Source organism: Saccostrea echinata, unplaced genomic scaffold, assembly GCF_033153115.1.
Source record: "Saccostrea echinata isolate AGI-Se365-2 ecotype Australia unplaced genomic scaffold, CSIRO_AGI_Sech_v1 ptg000042l, whole genome shotgun sequence".
Taxonomy (NCBI): Eukaryota; Metazoa; Mollusca; class Bivalvia; order Ostreida; family Ostreidae; genus Saccostrea; species Saccostrea echinata.
Genome location: NW_026889791.1, coordinates 2,801,128 through 2,826,136, shown reverse-complemented (window position 1 = coordinate 2,826,136; position 25,009 = coordinate 2,801,128). Strand labels below are relative to the sequence as shown.

The following is a 25,009-nucleotide window of genomic DNA, read 5'->3' as shown; positions in this document are numbered from 1 at the left end:
AGTGAGTTATTTTTTTATTATTGAACATTAGCTAAAGACCAATACTTCAGTTATGGAAAAACAGTCTGTGTTGCATCGTTGATCCAGAGGTAACTTTGGGAAGAGAAAAATCAGACTTTTGAATTAATGCATAAGTATACTCTGCTTAGGGATTTTTGTACTTAGGGCTCACAGTGTGAGCAGCACTTTGAGCTCAATTTAAATTGAAATGTTTAAACAGATAAATGAAGGATTTATAAGTAACCTTTGAGATTCATATTCTCAACATTATTTTCAGTGAAAACAAGATGTTGCTGTTCATTGTTGTGCAGCTCTCCCTGCTAGTGACCTGTCAGTCATTTAAAGTGTCCGATTTGACTGAACTTTATGTGGAAGATATTAATGTCACTAGAGTGGACGATTATGCATACTTTTACAATGTATGTGGTTTGTTTTTATTTTGTAAACAATGCAATATAGAATTTGAAATTAAAAAGAAAAAAATATGAATATCTGTTTGATCATATATGATTTATGTTTATTTTGAAATAAAATTCATTTTTCTTTTAAAACCAAAATAGTTAAATCAATTTTTTTAAGCATAACCATTACACATTTGTACAATACTTTCCATGGATTGAATTCAATATTAGTGGTAGAAAAAAAAGTTTGAATAAATTTTCATTTAATATTTGCAACTTTTTCAGCTGCATACATATGCAGAAAACACATCTGTAAATCCTGCTTATGTGAATACATCTTCCTTTTTCACTGGTACACCCAATGTTGCCGGTTTAGTGGTGGATTTTACTGAATGGAAAGTGAATTCCACTGGAGCCACTGTAAACACACTTCCTCTGCTCAAAGTCATACAGAGATGGGAGGTAAACTTTATTTGATTATGCACTGAATCAGAATGAGATCCATATACATACTTAACCTTTATGAGTCCTCTCCCATTATTAGGAAACTAACATAGTTTTGAGTCAAATAATAATGAAAGCAGCTATGGAAGTAACATTCCAGTTATTCTAATTTCTAGAATTTGAGGTTTATGTTTCAGGTTAAACTAATTTTTGAAAATAAGTACTGGTATTCTAGTTCAAAGTCATGCAGAAATGGGAGAATACTCTTAAATTACTGTAAATCACTTTTTATTAATGAGAACTTTATTTTAATTTGTGTAATTATAAGAGACGGTCTGCTCGTGAAAATTTCATTTGTCAGTATGTTTTTATTATTAAGAATTATATTCAAAAATAACTGGAATTCATGAAAATTTTGTTTTAAATAAGTACAAAATACTTTTCTTACAAAAATAAGGTGTCTCAAAAATTTCGTGATCTACAGTACATTTATCCTTAGTGTGCTCAGAAAATAACATTAATCTCAAATGATTACAAAGTCAGTATTTAATTTTATTTTCTGCTGACAGCTAAATAGTGCAACAACATCTCCAGATACTGTCCTGGTGTCCATGGTGATCATCAACATAGGCACCATCACTGCCACCGATGTAATGGTGGAGTTTGATCTCAGTAATGGAATGTTTTCTTCATACTCTACAATGGCTGTAAACACATCAGTAAATACTGAGATTGTGCCTATTTCTGGTCAACTGGAGTTCAAGTGGAGTCCTGGTAACCTTTCAGGTAAAGGAATTTTCAGATACAGTCAAACCTTGTCATCTTGAACTCAGTGGGACTACATTATGAGACCCTCATTTCTTGCTTTATTTCACAGCGGGGGAGGAGAGGTACCTGAGCTTTATTGCGACCCCCTCAGGAACAAATGGAGGAAACCTGCAGGCCGGAGACAACATTTACACGGGCCAGCTGTATTTCTCCTACCCAGTGAGCTTTGTTTCTGATGCTTGATTTTATCTAGTGATGAAGATTGATTTATCTAGTGATGAAGATTGATTTATCTAGTGATGAAGATTGATGAAGATTGATTTATCTAGTGATGAAGATTGATTTATCTAGTGATGAAGAAAATCCATGTCATTTTAAACTAAAATCACTAAGACAATAAGAATGCATATTAATTTTTTAATTTTATTTCAGTCTTCAAAATCAATATGCCATATTTGCATAGTTATATGAAAGTGTGAATAAATGCTTCTATATAGATTCCACGGGTTTGTTTTGGATACCCTCAAGGTCAAGAGACCACAAAACTAATAGTTTTAAAGTTTGAACTTTTGAAAAATTTTATCTTTTTTACACAATTCTTCTGGACGGAAGACCTACTCATTATTAGTGAAAATAAGATCATCTCTATTTTTTTTTTCTCTGTTAATTTAGAACATTTTGACATCAAGTGTTGGACCAATCAGCCTTAGTATGTGTGTCCATGGCATCCGAGATGTTGAAAAAAATGTAAGTAAATAATGGAACATAACGAGATTTAATTTAAACAGAGTTCTGTTAGAACTTTCTATTAATAAAATCATTTGTCTTAATTTATTTTGAGGGTCTGTGCAATGAACTCAGATGATATATGTCTTGTTTCAGATATTGTATCAGCATGGTTTTACTGCCTTGATGTTTTTTGTGGCTTTTTTCCTCGGCATTGCTTTGGTGATTGGAGCTGTTTGTTTGTTTCTGGTGATCAAACGAAAGCGATCTGTGAAAAACCAAAGCTTTACTCAGGTATTTAATGTTCCTAGGCTTATCTTCTCCAATAATATCATTTTTAATTGAAACAGATTTTAATAACTACAAAGACGGATATACATGTACAATCAGAACACTATACAACCAGTTACAGGGAATTTTAATGAATGATACTGTGTTCTTTTTGCAGACAAACTTAAGATTGTCAACTCGAGGTAAAACTATACTGATGGATGACAGGGATGCAGACAAGACGGGCCACACCATTACTGACTTTAGGTAAGAAGCAGGGTCATTTTGAGAATGAGCCTAGGGCTAAAAATGACAATAAATTCTTAAATTAGTGCTTAGAAATGTAACATTCAGAACTGGTGCTCAAATTTATCAGTGCTAGATCTTATTCTCATTGATGACCTTCACAGTAGCTCAGTTGGTAGAGTGCTTGCTCCATGGTTGGAAGGTCGTGTGTCCGCGACTGACCTAAGTCGATAAAAAATAGGTAGCAACTGTTCCTTCGCCAAGGCTTGGCACTTTGAAGTGAAAGTTGCAGGTCCTTTGGATGAGACCTTAAAAAACCGAGGCCCCGTGTCACAGTAAGCATTAGCAGGATAAAGAACCCTCACTGCTCAATGGCCCTGAGTGCCGAGTAAAGGTCTAAATTTGAAGCCCTTCACCGGAATTTGGTGACATCTCTATATGAGTGAAAAATTCTCGAACGGGACATAAAACAACATACAATCAATCAATCATATTCTCATTGATAGATTATCATTATCTATTTAATAATTTCAAAATATAATGATTTTAGTTAAATGACCGTGTTGTATTTTGAATTTTTATTTTTGCCAGCAACATCAAAGAGGAGGATTCCATTGTTGAGGTCCTGGTTGTCAAAGACAAACTGAAACGCTTCAGAGAACTAGACAAGTAAGAATAGTTGGTGTGTGTGTGTGGGGGGGGGGTGTCAAAGGTAGTGGCAGGTCCTTGTTTTAATTTAAATGAATGAAAAAAAAGAAACAGAACCAAACAATGTAAATATCAAGTGGGATGCTAAGTGGTAACTGAGGTCAACATCTTGGATGATACTGGGCATTAAGGTCCTACACTTGATTTTACTTGACATAGAGTCAAATATTGTTTCATACACATGTAGCCCATTGTATTGGCGAGTAGCCTGAATGCAGAGGGGTTCATGACTAATAAATTCAGAAAACAAATACAGTAGAAGTTGTGACTGTCTTTTTGTCTGCAGTTTTATATTAATTTTGTATTTCTTATTTCTTTATGAGAGAATTAAGTATTAAAGTCTTTATCTTTAATTTTGTTAGCTTTAAATTTCGCGGTTTTTGTAGTGAAAATATTATTAGAATAAAATTTTTTTATGTGTTCAGGTCTGATCAGATAATCAATACCTTAAAAAGACTTGTATTATTATTTGATATATGAAAAATAGATCTACCAACACTCCACTCCCCCCCCCCCTCCCAAAAAAAATATGACAATAAATTAGGAAAAAATGAAGAGCTGATGAAAGTTTGGAATTAACAACTAAGGACATACTTGTACATAAAGAGTAAACCATGTTTGAAATTGAGTGTACTGATTATTTTAGCTTGGACATTGTGTGTACTGTGAAGGCAGATACGGACATTGAGACACAGAGGACAGATGCTTCATTGAAGGCTACTGCCATGTTGATTAGAGGACTTATCCACAACAGGGACATCGGCCCGCAAGTGTATGAAGCCGCCGACAAAAATGCCAAGCAGCGCAGGCTACTGCTGGACGCTAACCTTGATGACGAATTTCAGCGACAGAATAAAAAACTCAGAAAGAAGCTGGCAGCTAAAAATAAGGTCAGAGTTTGATATGCAAGGGAAAATAAATGAGTCTATATGCCCTCTGAGACAGTATTTATTAGCTTCATCACATTGTAAATATAGGTATTTTGATACTTCAAAATTTAGATGATATACTGGTCATGAACTATTTGGTACAGTTATGAGAGAGTGCATGCATTCTTTATTGATATTTAATGACCCAGAATTATATTTTGGCAATTAATATTTTTGAATTAGTGCATGAATTCTAAAAAATTGAATCCTGCTTGAATTATTATACATACTCCATGTATAACTTTTTCCTGGATCCGAAGTGTTCTTAAAGGGAAAGTACTTTCTTGTCCTATAATTGTGTGAGTTGTATGCAAACTTACATAGCGCTGTTGTACAAGAGTATATTTAACATAGACTTGCATAAGTTATACAGCTGTTATTTTTTGTTGTAGGCCAAATTGTCCAGAACTCTGCAAAAACAGAGGGAGGAAAAGAAGAAACTTGTCAGTGATATCGCAGATCTGGGAGACAATGTAACTAATTATGAATACTATTACATGTAACAAGATATGGTTTTTGTACGATTGAAAATTAAACTTTTTCCATGTAATGGCTATTGCATGTATTGGTTATCATATTAAATGGTCATATAATTGTTATAACAATGATCTTTTCATGTAATGGTAATTGTATATTTTGGTTTTATATTTACTGAATTGGTAATGGTTATACCATGTAATGATCACTCTATGTAATGGGGTTATTGCATGCTTTGATTATTATAAAATGGTTAAACATTGTAATGATTCTAACATGTAATTATCTTACCATGCAATGATTATTACATATAATTATTATCACATACCTTAGTTATTACATTTATTTGTTATTCCATGTAATGATTATTACATATCATTGAAAAATGAAATGTTTTCTATCAACAGGAGAGACAGCAGCTACTGGACATGATGGACAAGGAACACCAGACAGAACTTGATGAGCAGGAGTTCCTCCTTAAACTGGAACAAGACGAGGAGACAGAAAATCTCAGGAAGGTCTGTCCTCATGAATGTCCTCATTGAAATTTATTCCTCATTCTCTCACTAAATCAAATACAAACATTTTAGCCTTAAATCTCTAGTAACAGCTCAGGTTTCCAGTCCTCATTCTTACAAGAGAAGAAGCAATATAATTTGTTCTCTTCAAGTTAATACATGTATATCATTCTTTGTAAAATATTAGCTAGAGGCTGCATTATGTTTAAATCACTGGAGGAGTAGGATGATTTTGATTTTGTCATTGACGGGAGTTTTTCTGTAAGAATAAGCTTGTTTGATGTTTTGAGCTATGAGATGTTGATTTTGTCGTTGACAGGAGTTTGCTGTCAGAAGAAGCTTATTTAATGTTTTGAGTTATGAGATGTTGATTTTGTCGTTGACAGGAGTTTGCTGTCAAGAGAAGCTAATTTAATGTTTTGAGTTATGAGATGTTGATTTTGTCGTTGACAGGAGTTTGCTGTCTGGAGTTACAGCTTGTTTGATGTTTTGAGTTATGAGATGTTGATTTTGTCATTGATAGGAGTTTGCTGTGAGGAGGAGGATGGGGATGAAGGAGATAGAACAGGATCTTTTGGAGGATGTCATGCAGCAGGGCCACCTGGTGGGGGAGAAAGCTGATTGGCTGCTAGAGGAACATCGTAAGATTCAGAGCGGGCTGGAGAAGAAATACGATGAGGAAGTGGCAAGACAGAGATTCATCCTGGAGGAGAAGTTAGAGAAACGAAAAGCCATGGCTAAATTGGAGGTGTGAAAATGACTTTTATATATTTATGCATTGTACATGAGAAAGAAACATGGAATATTTACTGAAATGCATGATGACTTGTTTGTTTGATCGATTTTATATTGTTTTCATCCATGATATCAGGAACAACAAGAAGACGATGAAAGTGATGTGTTGAACACAATGGCTAGTCATCAGATAGAACTTGTCAACAAAGCTAAGTCCAAAAAGTAAGTATCACAGTTTTCATAATGTGGAGTGAGAATGTGAGTCAAATTTACATGTAATGGAGCACGATGTAAATCAAAGTACTGAAATGTGAGGGATTGCAGGATTATTAACATATCTAAATTCCTTTATATGTCATTTTCTTGTTGAACTGATGCGTTTAATTTAGGGATGTCAACGAGTACCCGGTTAACCGGGTACTCGCTCGAACGTCCGAGTATCGAATACTAAAAATGGTATTTGGTTACCCGGAAGTGTATTTTTTCTTAATTCAAAGTACATATTTTTATCAAAAATTATCAAAAAAATAACTTAAAACTGCATGTTATTATTAGCGTGTTGTCATGTACACCTGTAAATCACCCTTTATCACCCTTTATCGCCTGTGGCTGTGTATATAAAGTAATTAGTGACCTATTATGGTCTTTAATTTTTGGTCTATTATCTTCAAATCATTTTTATATAATTGAGTTAATAATTGGCTGCGAAAACTGACATGCATAGAAATGCCGCTACCCACTTCAAAAGCGAAGAAATGTTTAGAAATAATTGAAGATTAAAAAAAATGTTGAAAGTCAGTTTGTGTAGTAAGTTTATACGGGGGAAGCAACCAGCTTATACTAGCGATTCCAACAACGTCCGTCCCTTCCCTTTGGCTAGTCTAATCATCACAAACCTGTGTAAAAGATTCTTCTCCTTTTGCGTTGATGAAATAGATCCTAAACAAGAACTGTAAACCATTTGCAATTTTTGATGTATTAATTGTGTCTTTTGTGTTTATTTGATAAATAAATCTAGTCCCCCCAAAAAAAAAATCAATCCCATTGAACTCGATGTTTATATGTATAAATTTATAAATGTGATAAAACAGCTTTGGGGTTTGACAGAGCTTAACGTGACACAAGAAAATTAACACACTTTATGTACATTTTTACATGTACCGAGTACCCGGGTACTCGATCGGAAAAACGTCCGAGTAACCGATTATCAAAAATTGACCGATTTGATATCCCTAGTTTAATTGAATGTACATGTCAGGTGATGTTCTCTATTTTGTAATGTAATTATGTGGGTAAACAATCTCGTGCAATTTTCAAAAAATAAATTCACATTGAATTTATATCTGCGAAGTCTTAGCTTAGTTTACATTTCTTCCACTATAAACCCTTTCATCCCCATCGCGTTCCTGAATTCTTTATTGACCAGTTTTTAAGGACAGTCAGACCTCAATATCTTAGACTTGCCTGGGCTTTCAAAGCACCTCTAGGTATTAAAGTATTAGAGATTTAGTAGTTGAAACTGGAATTAAAAGTAGAGTCAGTGCCACTGATTCAATATGACATATGTAGGGTATTAGACATAGCGATCAGATGTGTTTGTTAGCCATTGTCCAGATAGGTCAGTTGGTGGAGCAACTGTCTAGAGATCGGGGGGGGGGGGGGGGGGGGGGGGGCTTGTTTTAAATCCTGGTCTGGTCTGTGACATTTTCTCCCTGCCTATGTTACAGACATATCCCTAATATGACATATCCCTGGTATTAGACATATGAATATTAAAGATTCTGAAATTCAAAATCATCATTTTTTTTGTTTGTTTTTTTTTTTGTTTGTTGTTTTTTTGTTGCAACTATAATTACATAATAATTTACAACTGTTTACTTAGTTTATGGTTTTAATGACAGGGTAGGGGGCCTGACATCTGATGAGGCAGCAGAGTTGATTGCCTTAGCCAAGGCAGACATGGTGGCCTTAAAGGAAAGACTGGACAAAGACAGACAGAAACAGGAGATGGCACTGTCTAAACGACTCAGTGAAATGAAGCGGAAAAGACTTAACCAGCTGGTGAGCTTACCATTATCAAAATAATATTTGAATTATTTGAACTGCTTAGAAACATTGCATAAATTCTCTAAGCATTAACTTTTATCTTTTTGCTAGAATGTCAAATTCTACAAGTCTAGACTAGCTGTCAATCAAAATCAATTGCAACAGTACATGGAGTCTGAAATGTTAAATAATTGGTTTCTTTTTAGATTTTTACAAAATATTTCTTTGTTTTATACATGTAGTATAAATAAATAATTGAAAGTTGAAATAAGCTTTTCTTTATGTTGTACGTTCTTTGGAAAATTGTTAACAAGGGCTCTGAAATGCTAAATATCAGATATTATATACATGTATTTATATTAAAGAAATCTGAACAAAAAGGGGAAATGGATAGAGTTTTGAAGACCATGGAGACACAAACAGAAGGACCGATAGGTAAAATATAAAGAATACAATGCTTTACATGGCCTCATTAAATAGGCACGTGATCTCAGTTACTCTATTGACTTAAACAGTTTACAAAGCAGATCAGTTGTACAGAAAAACACATTTACAACCAAGTCCCAGGATGAACCATTTTGATTCATTTTATAACCATACTTTGTCATAATCATGTTAATTTCAAACCACAGGAACTGAAAACCATTTCACTCTTAGTATAAGCCTGTTGATTGTAACTGTTTTTACTCTACTTGGTAAAGACATGATGATAAAATTTATTTTTCTAAGATCCACTCATGTACATTGAGACAAAGCTCAAACTGGAAGCCAAGCATCGAGATGAGATAAATGAAGAGGAGACCGAGATAGATGAAAATCATGCCGAGCAGCTGCGCGAGCTCAATGACCAGCTGACAGATCATGCCAAGGATGAGATGACTCAAGCTGAAAGGAATTTGATTAAAAAGATTGGTGAAATAAGTAAGTGCCTTATTCTACTATTTTAAAAAAAAAACTGGATTTCATTTTTTTTTTTAGAAAATGGTGCAGTTTCTATACATGTGGAAAATTTAGTCATTAGAATTTATGGAAAATGTTGTGTCAATTACATCCAGTTGTATTGAAAAGACAAAAGAATTCCAAGATTATAATTTATGACTTTGTAAAATTACAGATAATGTGTCTATGGACCAGTATGATAAACTGCTGAGTCAGCATGAAGAGGAGGTGACCCGTCTACAGGCCCAACAAAAAAGGTCTCAGGAGAAACAGAAAGCCAACCTTCAGGTTAGAATCACCTCCATTCTCCAGTCTGTCAACTTGTTCTTTCCTTCACAAGAAAATTTTCTTATAATTCTCTACTCTGTTGAAAGTAAGGTTGGCTTTCAAGCAACACCTTCAGGTTAGAATCCCTGCCAGTCTACAATTTGTCACAATGTTCAATCATTCATGTAAAATAATATTGCTAATATTACTTTTAAATACATTGAATCAGATAGTGATCAAGCTATCCCTAATGTAAGAAACATCCCTAGAACTGCTTTAATATATATTTGTTAGTAGATTCAAGCTTGAACCCTACATGTTCTTTTTTTGTAGGAGAAGCTTGCCAGGGCTAAGGAGGAGTGGAGGCAGAGAAAGGAACAGGAAAAAGTGGAACAGGAGGAAATCAGAAAACGGGAGGACGAGGTCGTCAAGTAAGTACATGTGCACTTAGGACAACAGAATTATTAATTCACCTGAGCTGAAAGCTAAAGTGAGCTTTTCTGATCACCCATTGTCTGTCGTCCGTCTGTCTGTCTGTCCGTCCGTCTGTAAACTTTTCACATTTTCAACTTCTTCTCAAGAACCACTGGCCAATTTTAACCAAAATTGGTACAAAGCATCCTGGGGTAAAGGGGAGTTTAAATTGGAAAAATCTTTAAAAATCTTCTTCTCAAGAACCACTGGTCCAGAAAAGCTGAAACTTATGTAGAAACATCCTGGGGTAGTGTAGATTCTAAATTGTTCAAATCATGACCCCCGGGAGTAGGGCGGGGCCACAATAGGGAATCCAAGTTTTAAATTGAAATATATAGGAAAAATCTTTAAAAATCTTCTCAAGAACCACTGGGCCAGAAAAACTGAAACTTATGTAGAAACATCCTGGGGTAGTGTAGATTCTAAATTGTTCAAATCATGACCCCCGGGGGTAGGGCGGGGCCACAATAGGGAATCCAAGTTTTACATTGAAATATGTAGGAAAAATCTTTAAAAATCTTCTCAAGAGCCACTGGGCTGGAAAAGCTGAAACTTATGTGGAAGCATCCTTGGGTAGTGTAGACTCTAAGTGTTCAAATCATGACCCCTGGGGGTAGGGCAGGGCCACAATAAGTACTACAAGGGGGGAAATCAGGTGAAAAACAGCAAGGCCAAAGTTACTCAGGTGAGCATTGTGGCCCATGGGCCTCTTGCTTTTTATTTAATATAATTTCTTGGCTTTAAATTATACATAGAGTACATTCTAGATAGGATTTTTCAAGGAAATTTCAAATTTTTAAATTGGAATATGATGTTAGCATTAAATGCTAGCTGCATGAATTTTGTTTCTATTAGAAACAAAGTCTGACCTATTGATGCCATAAAGCATTATTTTGATTTTATGAAAAATTTTAATGAAAGCATAATGAATAGAAGTATAATTGTATGTTTTTGTTGACAGGAAGTTGTTAAGTGGTCAGATGTCCATGTCTGAGGAAGAGAGAGACAGAATCATGAAAGAACATGAGAAACAGATGGTCAAGGTTGAGAACAGGTCAGACATTGTACACAATCATTTAACATTACTGAGTGCTACTGTGTAAAATCTGATCACTTGAAAAGAAATCTTCATGTTCATGTGATTTTGTTTACAGTTTAACACTGAACAAGCTGAGGCAGAAGAGAATCCTGGAGGACAAACTGGCAGCTAAGCGAGCTCTACAGATGGAGAAACTGGAGAAGAAACAGTCACAGGAGTACGAGGTTTGTCGAGACATCCTTAATTCTCTCCACACCAGAAATCACAGAGGGCTTTGTCAAGCCAATGCATTGTAGTATTTTTATGGGTTCCATAAACTAAGTAAAGTTTTTGGAGAAAACCAAATACTGAACATATACTAGGGAAATTACAAAATTAGTGTTAACAATTAAATTTTTTGTGTGCAGAAAAAGATGAGACAAATAGAGCATAATGGGGAGGAGTCTGATCCTGAGAATCAGCGAGAAAAGCTGGAGCTGATGAGGAACCAGTTTCATCAGAAAATGGCCGTTCTCCAGGGTCAGAAACTCAACATTGATGATGAGCTGGAAATGGTATGTCTGTTGGAGTACAAATGTATTAATTTTTATGCTTCTACAGAAGAGTCTGTATAAACTACTAATGTGAATTTGATAGACCTGCAAGCATTATTTCACAATAAATGCCATTAAATTGAAGTTTCAACCTCTGTTGGTGTTTGAAAATTTCATTTGGTCAGTATCTAAATATTAATAAGTTCATGCTTGGGGCCTGCCCCCCCCCCCCCCCTTCCCCTCTCCCAGTTCCTATGGCAATGAAGTTAGTACATATGCAGTACTAATTTATTTGCTTGTCTTGTCTTCACAGCTTTGAGAAGTTTCTAAACAAATTTTCTTATACATTTTTGCACTCACATAGAACTCAAGATATTGGAAATTGATATTTCATAGCTTGCAAAAGTTGATTAAGCTCTATAATGTATTTTATATAATTTATAATGATTTTACGTGAAAAGGTGAAAATTGAAATGTTGAAAGAAAGAGCACTAGCCCTGAAAGACCAAGAGGAGCAGCTAGGGGCCATGGTGGCAGCACTGCAGGTAGCCAAAGCAAGGGAGGTAAGTCACATCTATTTGGCTACTAGAGGTACAATTACCTCCCTTATTAAGGAATGAGTGTCTAATAGTATGGATGTTCTTACTATAAACCTTTTATGGATCACTTTCAGATGGCACTTATTGATGAACAGCAGGCAGCCATCAATAATCTGAAATCAAATCTGATGGATGAACTTAATGAAAGAGGAATATTGTCTGATCCAGAGTGTCAGAAGGTCCTAGAAAGACACAGACAAGTGTGTATTATTACTTACTCCAGATTTTTCGTTGTATGTTGAAAAAATATGCTGAGTTTTGTGTTTTATGTGTTAATGTAAAATAAACCTGAGATGAACTCTCATTGCTGCAGGAACAAGAACAACTGCACAAGAAACTTGACAGTCAAAGAAGTCGACAAGAAAAGGTAAGCTGCCATAATTAGTGTAACTAATTAATTTAATCTGCAATCAGGCTTGATGCTTTATGTTTTTGAATTTTTTTTTTTTTTTTTTTTTTTTTGCACAAAATTAACTTCTTGGTGGAAATAAAAGAATCATTCAGTGTTGTGCAAGTACAACTTTATATCCTTTTCTCTGTGTAGAGTACTCAAAAGAATTATACTTAATAATCTCACATCAATTTCGAAAGTGGAAGGCAATTTGTACAGTATCTAAATTTTGACTTTAATACTTTAAGGAATTACGGAAGAGACTGAAAGAGAGGATTGAACAGAAAGAAGAGATAATGATGCGAGCTCACAAGAGAGAGATTGATGAGCTGTTGTCTACAGCAAAGAACAAAACAGCCCTGAAAATCAAGAGGGCATTACTAGCCCATAAACATACCATGGAGATGGAAAAATTCAGGTATGATGGTTGTGCTTCTGAGGAAAATATTGTAACATAGTACTAGGGATGATGTTTCATGTAGACTGTTGATTTTTTTTTTTTATAAACACAATAAAATACACTGTAAATGAATGACATCCAGTCTGGTAATAAAAAATTACATGACAGAAATGAAAATGAATATCTTTCTCAACGTTATCAGTATGGCTATGCTCATAAAAGGAGAAGTTGAGCAAAAAATGATACATCATTGACTTCTTAACATACATACACTGTGCCTGTATTGAAATTTTGATTGTTTTTCTCTGTATAGGAATAATTTGGACAGACAGATTGCCCAGACCTTAGAGGAAGTGCGACGACAGTTTGAAATCAGGAAAGCCAAGGAAACTCAACAAGAGGTCAGTGTGGGAGTCACTCAGTAGAACACTTCCTCTACAGTAATTTGAAATTCATAACCTTTGATCGAATTTTGCTCACCGATAGTTCATTATTGGTAATCACCTCCCCAATTTCGATTTTTTTTTCCTTAGATTTATTTCAAGTCATTAAAACTTGCATACAAAAAAATTTTACTAACATCCTCAATGTATGAAGTAAGAAGGGGGGTTTATTATATCCAATGTAAATTCTGATAATTTCAATGGATTTTACAGGATTTAACATCCCTTTCGATTTTGCTATAGATTTGCCATACTGGTGTACACACTATAAGCAAGATTTTATTTTTTTTCATTTTACAAATTTTGCTGATTTGGTGTAAGTGGTATATTATACTTTTGTAACATTCTTATGATGTAGGAGCTAAAATTCATCGCTGGTTTGGTACGCGTGGGTTCCTTTGACCAGACAGAGTTGGTAGACGTCCTCCATCTTTTGTATCCACAAAAAACAGATGCAGAAATTAGTGCTGTCATGAAGGAAATCTATGATCCAAACTTTAAACCTCAAGCTCAAGAAGTGCCGTAAGTCCTCAAAAGACTATTTAAAACCGTATAGATTTATGAAGTAAATTAAAATTTTGAAATGTTAGTTAACAACATTTTGAAATGTTAGTCAAGAACATGTACTTGAGAAACAGTGTACTGTCAATGCTGAAATGTTTGCATTGAGGAAAATTTTTGCGAATTTTAAGGCATTATATTGTCTCTGAGTCATAAAAATAAGAAACCTGAAATATAAGCCAACTTGAGTTTTTGTTGTTTAAATATGTCAAAATGAATCTGACACAGTAATTGTGGACATTTCACGTATGTTTATTCCTGCAGTCCTTTATCCCGTCGAGACAGCACTCTGACTGAACGAGTCCGGAGCACTCAGAGTCTGGAGTTATCCAGGCGAGCCTCACTCTCATCCAGGTAAGATTTCAACTGGAATAAATCCAGATCATAGGATAATTAGTGTGCTGCTTGGTATTCCACACCATAGGTTAATTAGTGATCTAGATAGATAGATATTGGAATACCACATACATATAGTGTGCTGCTTCGCAATCTATATTCCAGGATAATAAGTGTTCTACTAGCTACTGAATAGAGATACATGTATATATATATAAGTAGCTCCTCATATTTATATTTCAGAGTCGAGGAGAATGCTAGGTATATTTTAGTCTAGATGCTTGGCCTTCATCTTTGTAGCTTATGTATAACGGATTCTTAATAAGCTAGTTTTGCTTTTTCTCTTTGATTAATTATCATGAAATTTCATTGGTTGGATGTAGAAACACCAATTCTTTCTTTTGACAGTTTTGTAAAATTTAAGCTACAATTATTATATAATCTATGCTACAAGAATGTTACCTCCAGCCAAATAATATTGTATAATTTATATTATCTGTGCTATGCTATAGCTTTAGACTAGTGAAGTAGAAAAGAGGTGCATGAAGGACAGTGGGATAATTGGACATGATTTTAAATTGCAATTAATGCATATAGTAGTAACTACTGTAGCTTAATATTTATATACATATTAGTTAATAAGCTAAATTTACTTGTAGTTTGCTAACAAAGGGACAAAAATGATCTGCATGTAATTCACAGTCAATCAAATTAAACTGGATGTAAATGATGATGATTTTAAGAAGAGTCTGGTTTGATTTTATACATAAAATGGCCCTGCCTATTGACCATGCAGTATCAGTTAACCCTCTGACAATTTTATTCATCTAATATTAAAATAGAAACATCATTTCCATCACAAATAAAATGTTCCTGTTGAGGGTCCCTGTATTAGAGAACAGTCTTAATATTAAACTATGGTGTTCTTCAATTGTCTGGAAAACAGTTACCAAGATTTATTTGACTGCATTGAAAAAAAAAAGAATTTAAATATGAACATTAAGGCATGGATTTAAAGAAAATTAATAAAACATGTAGATGTTTACTTTAGCATCATATATTTGTACTTTGTAGATCACAGGTTGAACTTTAAACTAAGTACTGGTAGTTTGAAAATGTTATTTTGGAAGAAATGTTCATGAAATGGGAATAATGATGTTATTCACGATATCATAATAATTTTTATATCAACCAGTGAGACAATTACATAATTATAAGTCACCATGAGTCCATTTGATATTTAATATTGTCCAACAAATATGAGCAAGTTTTTGATTCTCTAGAATATTACAGCCTAACAGGGCCAAATTTTGAACCTTGCTATTAGTTTTTCTACTGAATAAATTATTTATAAAGCAATTAACAATCACAACAATTAGTATCCCTATATCTCATCAGTAATGTTGAGATTATGTATCTAGTTTACAGCCAGACCTTATTAATACACAACAATAGCAGAAAAGTAGGTCATTTAAGTAACATCAGTCAAAGTGGGACCATTTAATTGAATTAACAAGAGTAAATTTTGTATTGAATGTAGTGAAAGGGGTGGGGGTTAAATGAGACGATGTTGAAATTATATTGTTTTCCAATTCACACATTAAAGGAAAAATTATCCCAAAAATTTTTTACCTTATTTTTTGCTAAAAGAGGGGGATATCAAATTTGGGTCAGTCTGTCCACCATTTTGTCTATCTGTAATACCTCATTCCTGGATATCTCTACGAGTGCTTCAGCTTTTGCAATGAAGTTTTATTATTTTATATTATAACCCCTATGACTTGAAAAAAAAATTCCTGATTGATTTTGAAAACAAATGTCAAAGGTGAAGGTCAGAAATTCATATATGAAGAAGTTTCCATATGGTAACTTTAGTTCTCTGAGTTTTTGCAATGAAACTAAGATGATGCCTCTAAATCATTGAAGACTCTTATAGAGGTTGAGGTCAAAAGGTCGAAGGTCAAGGTAAAAGATAGCATCTTCAGTTCTCTTTGAGCTTTTGCAGTAAAACTCAAGGTGATGTACGTCTCTCGATATCTCCAGCTTAAAAATAGAACCCTTTAAATTTGATTTTAAGGCCAATAGGTAAGGGGTCAAGGTTAAATTTGCATAAATGGCATGAACTGGTTTCAAGATTCACTCAATGCTATCTATAACCTAAAGCAAACCACTTTTGATTTTGAGATGAAAGGGTTTTGTCCTTAAGTGGGGAAGATAAATTCCCAGAATTGGCTTATACTTTCTGAAATATATAGTTTTAAAATAAACTGTTGAAGTTTTGGATAAAGTAAAGGTGACATTGAAATTTTATGAACAGAACGTATTAAACTTGAATTTAGCAAAGGTCAGGAACTATTAGATACAATTCTTTAAGATAGTGAAATTATATACTACATGTATATTGCAGCTATGAATACTAAAAATGGTCTCATTTTAACTGTTCATTCTGGTGTTGTACTGGGTGTTGGATTATTATTACAAGCTTAAAACTTATGCTTTAATTGCTTAATATATTATATGTAATACATATCTCTCTCTATGTAATGATTGAGTTTATTGTATATTCATCTTGGTATTGTAATTTAATTTTCTTAATAATTGTTCATCAAAATTTACCTTCCACTGGTCAGGTCACTCTGAATCATAAAATTTATAAATAAAGAAATATACAATGGGGAGACCAATATTTGTTACCCCCCCCCCCCTCAACATGGTCTATGGTATTATAGCCAATAAGATTAACAATTGTGAATGGATGATAATTAAGTACATGTATTATCAATACAGTACACTGTATTTGACTTTTTTTTTAATTTGATTTATATTTTAATAAATTTAAAAAACATTCTTTCTGTATACGTACAATTACCTTTAATCATTGTCTTCAACATTAAATCTAGGGGATCTTTTAACGTACGTATATAAGTACCACATATTTTGCAATGGATTGTTCTGTTACAATCGTAATCAGACAATAAATACACATTATTAACTTGATTCTTAAGTTGATTGAAATTGTAACCACTGTGTTTTTTTTTTTAATTTGAGGTCGCAGACTTTTTAGTTAAAAACTATACACACAAATAAATGAGTTTTGTGTATAATAACAGAATAAGTTTTATAAGTGACTTAATTAAGACACAGTATGTCTAAAAAATATATAGATATACATTTTTTTTCCTCTTTACACTTGTAATTTTATTTTTTAACTCTTTATTGCCATATTTTAAATTCTCTTGATAATTTGTTTCCAGCAATTTACAAACTTAATGTGTTAGTCATTAATAAATCATTGAATTCTTTTAATATTTCATTAAATATACTAAGTCATTTGAGTCACTCTGGTGACCTTTTGCTTGAATCTCCACTTTATAATGACGCTAAGCAGCATATTAGTTTACAAGACTTGCTTGGTTGAAATTGGACCAGTGGTTCTGGAGCAAAAGTCAAAATGGGAGAATAGAGGACACCTGATTCTCTCATCTTTGCCCATGAACCACTGGGCCAATTTCAAAGTCTTGTCAACTTAGATGCAAGCATCTCCAGAGAATGGAAATTCAAGTTTGTGGGACAGGGATATGGGGCCACAGGAGGGTGCAAAGTTTTACTCAGAAATGAATTTAATAGCTACCCAAGTTATACTGTACATGACTGTTTAACCTGGGTTAATGGGGGCAGTTTATGCTTCATATTATAACCACAAAGTGGTTTATAAAAAAGCATAAATTGTTCCAAGTATAACTTGGGTAATTATTAAATTTATTATTTTATTTTAATTTTCTATTATTAATTAAGTGTCAAATATAAGACAATTTTCCTTTAAAATTTCCTTTATATTGTACATATTTTAAGTGTAACGTCAAGCGAATTGATACATTTTGACATAAGTAATATTGTGATGTTGGCAACACAGGTTAAATATCTGATATGAACTATTATTTCTATCCAATCAAAAGCTAGAAATGTCCTCAATATCATATTCTGTTTAATTTGTTCACAACCAAATACCTTAAGTAGATATATTATGACTCTCAAGTTTTACAAATTAATATTTTAAATTTTAATTTATATACCCAGGGGCCAACACATTCAATATTTAATCTCATTTTCTTTGATTTAGATGTCCATGCATTGTGTTTATACATGTTATCTAATTATCGTAATTTTATATCTAATTCAATTTAAATCAGTGAATTATTTGAAAATTAAATTTTAAAGAGTTGGGATTTATTTGAAATTTTATTCCAAAAATGGTTTTCAGTAAACTAAAAAGTTAATTTACTATGTTCAAAATAACAAAATGTCAAATGACTTTGTTTTTAATAGTTTTGAATCTTTGATCTTGTCACCCTTTATTTATGATTTGTCTAACTCACTGATTTTTAATTTTGATTCAGATCTCAAAAGAAGCGCTCCTCCAAGAAATCTCGCCGTACGAGTGACCAGAATGTTGACTCCATCTCAAGACCCCTCCCTGAAATCCCCAAAAGACGTACCTTACGAAAACTGAATGAGAATAATGAATCTGATGATGATGAATACTTGTATTTAGATAAAAGACCCGAGCCAATTGGAGAAGTCATGGAAGCGCGGAGAGTGGATGACTTCGAGACTCTGCCAACCTCTGGTCTACCCTCCAAATTACCTCCCCTAGAAACCAAAGTACAGAAAAAGGGGGGCAGAAAGAAAAAGAAAAAGGTTCTACAAAAACTTGCACACGTAGAAAGTGATGAAGAGCTGTAATGACAAAAAAATATCATTAATGAAAAATAATTCTTATTATTCTTCAGGAGGAGCTAACAGCAAGGTTTCTTTTGATACTAGTACACTCAATGATTCTGTTTCATCTGGTCAACAAATTCCAGTACATTTTGTGTCATATATTTTACATTATTGTTTAATTTGATTTTGATTTAGATTTGATTAATTTTTTATTTTTAATTATTCATTCATATATGGAGGAAAATCAAACATTTATCCTACTAGTAACATGACTTTGTCATTTGTGTTGTTTTTCCCAATCATCTACCTCATGGTACTTCCATTACTACATATCATCAAGGATAACAATAAACAAACACTTGGACTTATTTCACCCATGATTGTAGTATGGTTTTAGAGCCAAAAAAATCCTCTTTGTTTTAATATCTCTCTCAGATAGTGAAGTAATGTAAAATTTACCGTAGATATTGAGAAAATTTTAGAAATAATGCAAAATATGGCTGTGGTAATTGGATTAAAGATTTTATTTTTTTCATTTTTTTTAACAATAGCAAAATAGCAAAGAACGAAATGCTATATGATTATGCATGTGTAATCAAAATTTACAATATTATTAAAAAAAACATTCAATTTAACCAGTTTTGAGGAAATGAATGAAGAGCATACAAATGTAAACATGAAAGAAAGCAGTTTTACATAGATAATTTAGCATATATTACGTACTGGTGTTAAATTTCAATGCACAATACTTAGGATTGGCCTCTACGCACTTTGTAATTAATTTTAATTCGCACCTCCTCCTTCTCTCAAGGGTAAATCAGTAGCATAAGAGTCTTGCTCATTATTTGATTCAAACTGTGATATTTATATATTTTTATTCTTTATTTAATATTTAAATTTTTGTATTTTTTCTTATTGCTCTTATAATGATGTTTATTATTTTAGGAGATTATTTTTAATGAAATAATTTTTTGTACATGTTCTTTTTGAAATAAAACTGTCAGATAATATATAACTAGTGTCTTTCTTTTTATCTCTATTTAAACTTTGGTATCCCCAACACCAAAATCATATATGTCAAAAGTAGCTGGATATAAGTTTGAATTTCATCTTTATTTTGAAACCTTAAGTTCCGTAAATATACTGTAATTTATGATTACCTTAATTGTCGTGTGATCGATGTTTGATATAAATATTCCCGCTACTAGTTCAACTACTAGCACGCAGCAGAAATATTTCCTAACTCTTAAAGAAAATAGAAATAACTAGTTCTTAACTAGTAATAATAAATGAAACTAGCACAATGACTAGTAATATTAATTTAGCCTAGCACTACATATGTACTTCAGTCACATATACATGTATACTGAAATAGTACACACCTTAATCTGGATAAAAACTGGCGGCCTTTCTTTAGGACACAAAGGAAACGAGAGAGCACTCGATACTAAGCGTCTGTGTATTTATAGAACTTCCAAAACCCGCAATAATTAATAACCAATCATAATTATTAATTCCATCCCGTAATTAATATTTAGCCAATGATACATAATTATCATCCCGTAATGAAATCTCACTCCCGTACATCGTGTGTAAAATTATTACAGTACATAAATAAAATATAATTTACATATACCTTCAAAATAACTTCTTTTTGATCTCTTGAGAAGCTGAAGGTGAAGAGAAATCACCACCGTCAAATAAACGTTAAAATTTGCTAGTATTTTTTTTTTCATATAGAAAGATTTTGACGTGGCAAATTTAGGGGAGATTATTCCCCATTCCAAAGCATGAATCTGTGTCATCCAATTATTAACATTATGGTAGAAATTTTGAGTTTTAACAAATTCTCCATAGCTCTTCAGGCAAAAATATGTTTGGGTGAAAAGTATGTGGTAATTTTACTTGCACTCAATTGCAAATTCCAACCGCTTGTGTTCATTGTCGGGTGATGATTGGTACATTGCTATGAAATCAAACACTTGTCTGTAATCCCATGGATGTTGGAGGACACAATGGATTATCACCTTGACTTATTCCATCGAGACACACTATTTCTCGGTGACGATCACCCTTCTCTATTCCTGTCGACAGTCTTGATCGATCGTGTTCGATTCAGCATCTATGTGACTGCATGTCCAGAACTTTGCAAATCCTTTGTCGAATAAACACCAAATTATCAGAGTGGTTTTTTTTTTTAGGTATACCGTCTCTAAGCTATCCTCCTGTTTTCTAGAGGATATCGTCCTTTTTGACATATTTTGTCAAATAAATCTGCAATATAATTATTTTAATGTAGTCATGTTGCAGATTTTATTTGACAATATTTTTTTTTATTATTTTCTCGAATCAAAATATCATCCGCAGCAATCTCTGTAGAATCTGTTTCCTCGATATGACGTAATATTGGGCGTAGATTCAATCCTCGCAGAAAACGGTTCTTTGGCATTTGCAGGAACTTCTTTCGATTCTATCTTCTTGACTTTGCTTAAGGACAGATGATACAAACAAAAAATTGATGCCTAGTTTGGTATAATATATTTGGACCATTTTTATTGTAAATTATAATATCAAATTTCTAGAATACATTGTGTTAAAAACTTGTCAACTTTCCATGATGTTTGAAAGTGTACCTTTTTGTCGTCAACCTTATAAATCTATATGCAAAATATTTATCACTTTACATGTGTAGGACATTCAACTTGTGGAAAATTGAATGAAAAATTAAAATCTATGTGGCTAAACTTATTCATTTTACTAATTTAAACATGGCTTTTTAATTTTCAAGATTTTTGAAGAAAGTTCATTTATACCATCTGTCTCTAAGACAGCGAAAAGGACGACCACAGCGTATTCGACTTTCATCAGAATCTTGTTTTCACTCACGATTCCTACAAACGCTTGTGGGACCTTTTTCTTAGATGTCGATAGATAAACAGATAGACAAGAATATGTATGTAGTTATCAAAATTAGCAATTCCACTCCAATCAAAAAGAAAACAAAATTATGTAAATAAAGTTTTCTGTTTTCCTAGAATGCTGGTTTATAAGCACAATAATTTTGTCTGTGTATGTGTTCTATGTTCAGAGTGAGTACTGTTGTGTTACTAACACTATAAACTAGAGCAGCAGGGCTGGAAGAAAGAAGAGCGAATATCAAAAAACCCTTTAATAAGAGATATCCTGGTGAAAGAGTTCATAACTTTCAGATGCCTTTTGTTTAATTTTTTTATGTACATTAAATTGTACTAGTATGCCCTCTTTACTATACAATGCAAAATAAGCTATCTTGTAAATTTTGCATTCACCTCCACCTTAGTAATTCAAAAACAACTTGATTACTTAAAAATCACTTAAGGTTCACTGAAACTCTGATAAGAGAGATAACTCTTAAAATGATAAACGTCTTTAATTCCTTAATGAAATTGCCAAGTTAAAATGTTATTTCTGTCAAATCTTGCCAAAGAAAGGTATGCTGAAATTGTTTGCATTTTAATGATAAATCAGATTTCTTTTAAAAAAACAAACTTTTAAGAAACCATTATCTGGGTGACCACAGGGATAATGAACCTTAAACTGACACATGTTTTGCATTTAATTCTTTGGTTTAACGTTTTTTAGTTCTTTTTTTAGAATTAAGATAAAACAAAGCACATATTTTTTGGTTTTTTTAATGTTAAACTTTGAAGCAGAAATTCAAAAATCTCACTGTGCCAAATATCACTAGCACTTTCAGGCCGATATTTAAACATATACATGTTTTTTGTTCCTCTATTTTTTTCATGCATGGTTGCAGATTCCAATGGTCGATGGCGCTGAAGCGTTCTTCCTAATACGAGTAGTATTTTTTCATGCATGGTTGCAGATTCAAACGTTCGATGACGTTGAAGCGTTAGTACTACTAGTATGCACTATGCCTCTTGTCCTTTTGTGTGATTTTCTAGAAAACAATTCTTTGATCCCCCTCCTAACCCTGACATTAACAACACTGTATATGATAGGATTTGACGCATGCCCAATGAAAAAGGAGTACTGGAATATTAATCCACTGGTCACTTCAAAAGCGTAGAAAGAATAGGGAATCCAACAAATTACGTACAAAAATGTACAGATGGTTAACATGGTCCACGTTTTCGCTTGCATCGTAGGTCTTTTCTGGGCGGATGCGAGGATTCTAGAATTTGTTGAGTTTTGCCTTTTCTGTGATCCCTTGAGTGGTGAAGATACCGAATTAGTACCTTGGCATAACTGGTCACCATTAAGACACGCTGATTCTCGGCGATTTTCACTTTCCTCCGATACTGACGTTCTTTCTAGGTCGATCGTTTTCGATTCTGCACCTTTGTGTCCAAAGCTTTGCAAATCTTTCGGCGAAGAGTTTTCTTTAGCAATCTCATTATTTTCAGAATCTTTCTCCGGGTAGATGGTTTCCAATTTATTCTCTTGTTTTTCTTTGGATATTTTTGATTTTCTTGAAACTAAATTTTCATCCGTCTCAATCTCTATAGCATCTGTGTCCTCGACTTGACGTAATGGAGTAGATTCAACCCTTGCAGAAGACCGTTCTTTGACGTCTGTGTCAACTTCTTCAGAATCTGTCCTCTCGACTTGACATAATGGGGTTGAGACAATGTTTAATTCACCACGGTCATCTACTCTGTCATTGTCGATAGGACAAGCACTGCGTGTTTGACTTTCATTTGAATCTTGCTTCTGTACACGATTTTTAACATTTGATCCTACATATGCTCGTGGAGCCCTTTTCCTATGTCGATAGATAAGTACATAGACAAGAATATAAGTTGTTATCAAAATTAAAAATTCCACTCCCATCAAAAAAGAAATCAAATTTCTGTACCATAACGTTTTCTGTTTTCCTAATATGCTTGTTGTATGAGCACAGTATTTTTGCTGTGTCTGCGTTCCATTTCCAGACTGGGTACTGTTGTGGTAACTTACATTATAAACAAGAGCAGCAGGGCTGGCACAAAGAATGGCAAATAACAGAAACCCTATCATGAAGGAGAGTTTAGTTGTAGATTCCATAGCTTTCAGGGGCCTCCATACCATCATTAAGCGTTCCCAAGCTATCAAAATGAGGATAAGATTAGAAAACCCTATGGCTGCATGACGAAACACTTCGAACGCGTGACAAGCAAAACTGCTTGTCACCAGTCGTAACTGAAACACAATGGTGTAGGGGGCGACAAGCACCATTATTACAAGGTCTGTGATCGCCAGACTCAGGATGTAGGCTCGTCTTGGAAATTGTCTTTTTCTAGATAAGTAAACGGCTATAACAAGTGTGTTGCCAATCGTCCCACAAATAATATAAATGGAAGTGGAAACGAGGAACGATATCATATCTAAATCCATAGTAACTGCTTGAAACATTTTCCCCATTATTCCTCTGTTTCTGCACTCTATACTTGGGCCCGGTGTATGTGTGTATGATATTCTTTTTGGTTGCTGCACTGTGAAAAAAACAAGCAAACAAGAAATGGTTTAACATTGACAATGTTGGTGGGAGATGGTTAATATATATACACGTGGGCAAAACCTTATACAGCTAATAACATATGGTAACATGTCAATAACATATGGTACTTAGGGATATCCGCTCCTCAGCCAGGAATGATAACTCTTAAAATTATTATTTAATTTAAAGTCTTAAAATGAAGCCTAAAATTGAAATCTTTTCGTGCAGAAATGTTCATTTCATGCATCTCAATATGATGCAAGATTCTTTGAAATCTTAAAAAAAAGACTTGTAAAAAGTTGACATTTGTACGCTATATAAAACTACCCAAAAATAAATACATTTTAGAGAAATCGAATTTCCTTTAGAAACCAATGCTTATTAGCAGGATATGATAGGAGTGATCTGTGATGTCTTGGAAGCTTTTGATACTATGTATCATACATGTTAGTCCGAAATGACTGACGTTTTCCTGTTTTTTTTTTTAACGATTTGATATTTACGTGCCAGGAAAACGTTGGAACCGGCGCCATTACGAAAACTGGGAATTCGCCGCCT

At 33.4% G+C, this 25,009-nt stretch overlaps 1 protein-coding gene across 1 annotated transcript; it reads left to right on the top strand.

Annotated features, from left to right (window-relative positions):
* The first annotated feature begins 280 nt into the window (after positions 1 to 280).
* Positions 281 to 19,826, top strand: LOC133201130 (trichohyalin-like). Its single transcript, XM_061336913.1, has 29 exons — positions 281 to 419; positions 687 to 863; positions 1,415 to 1,631; positions 1,723 to 1,832; positions 2,286 to 2,360; positions 2,496 to 2,633; positions 2,788 to 2,876; positions 3,447 to 3,524; positions 4,210 to 4,453; positions 4,885 to 4,965; positions 5,377 to 5,487; positions 6,011 to 6,235; positions 6,359 to 6,444; positions 8,124 to 8,283; positions 8,634 to 8,703; positions 8,998 to 9,189; positions 9,383 to 9,495; positions 9,808 to 9,905; positions 10,910 to 11,002; positions 11,103 to 11,211; positions 11,395 to 11,541; positions 11,982 to 12,083; positions 12,194 to 12,319; positions 12,433 to 12,486; positions 12,759 to 12,928; positions 13,224 to 13,311; positions 13,712 to 13,875; positions 14,179 to 14,268; positions 18,648 to 19,826. Exons 1-29 carry the CDS (start codon positions 288 to 290, stop codon positions 18,991 to 18,993), a joined length of 3,885 nt encoding a protein of 1,294 aa, XP_061192897.1. The 5' UTR covers positions 281 to 287; the 3' UTR covers positions 18,994 to 19,826.
* The last annotated feature ends 5,183 nt before the right edge of the window (positions 19,827 to 25,009 follow it).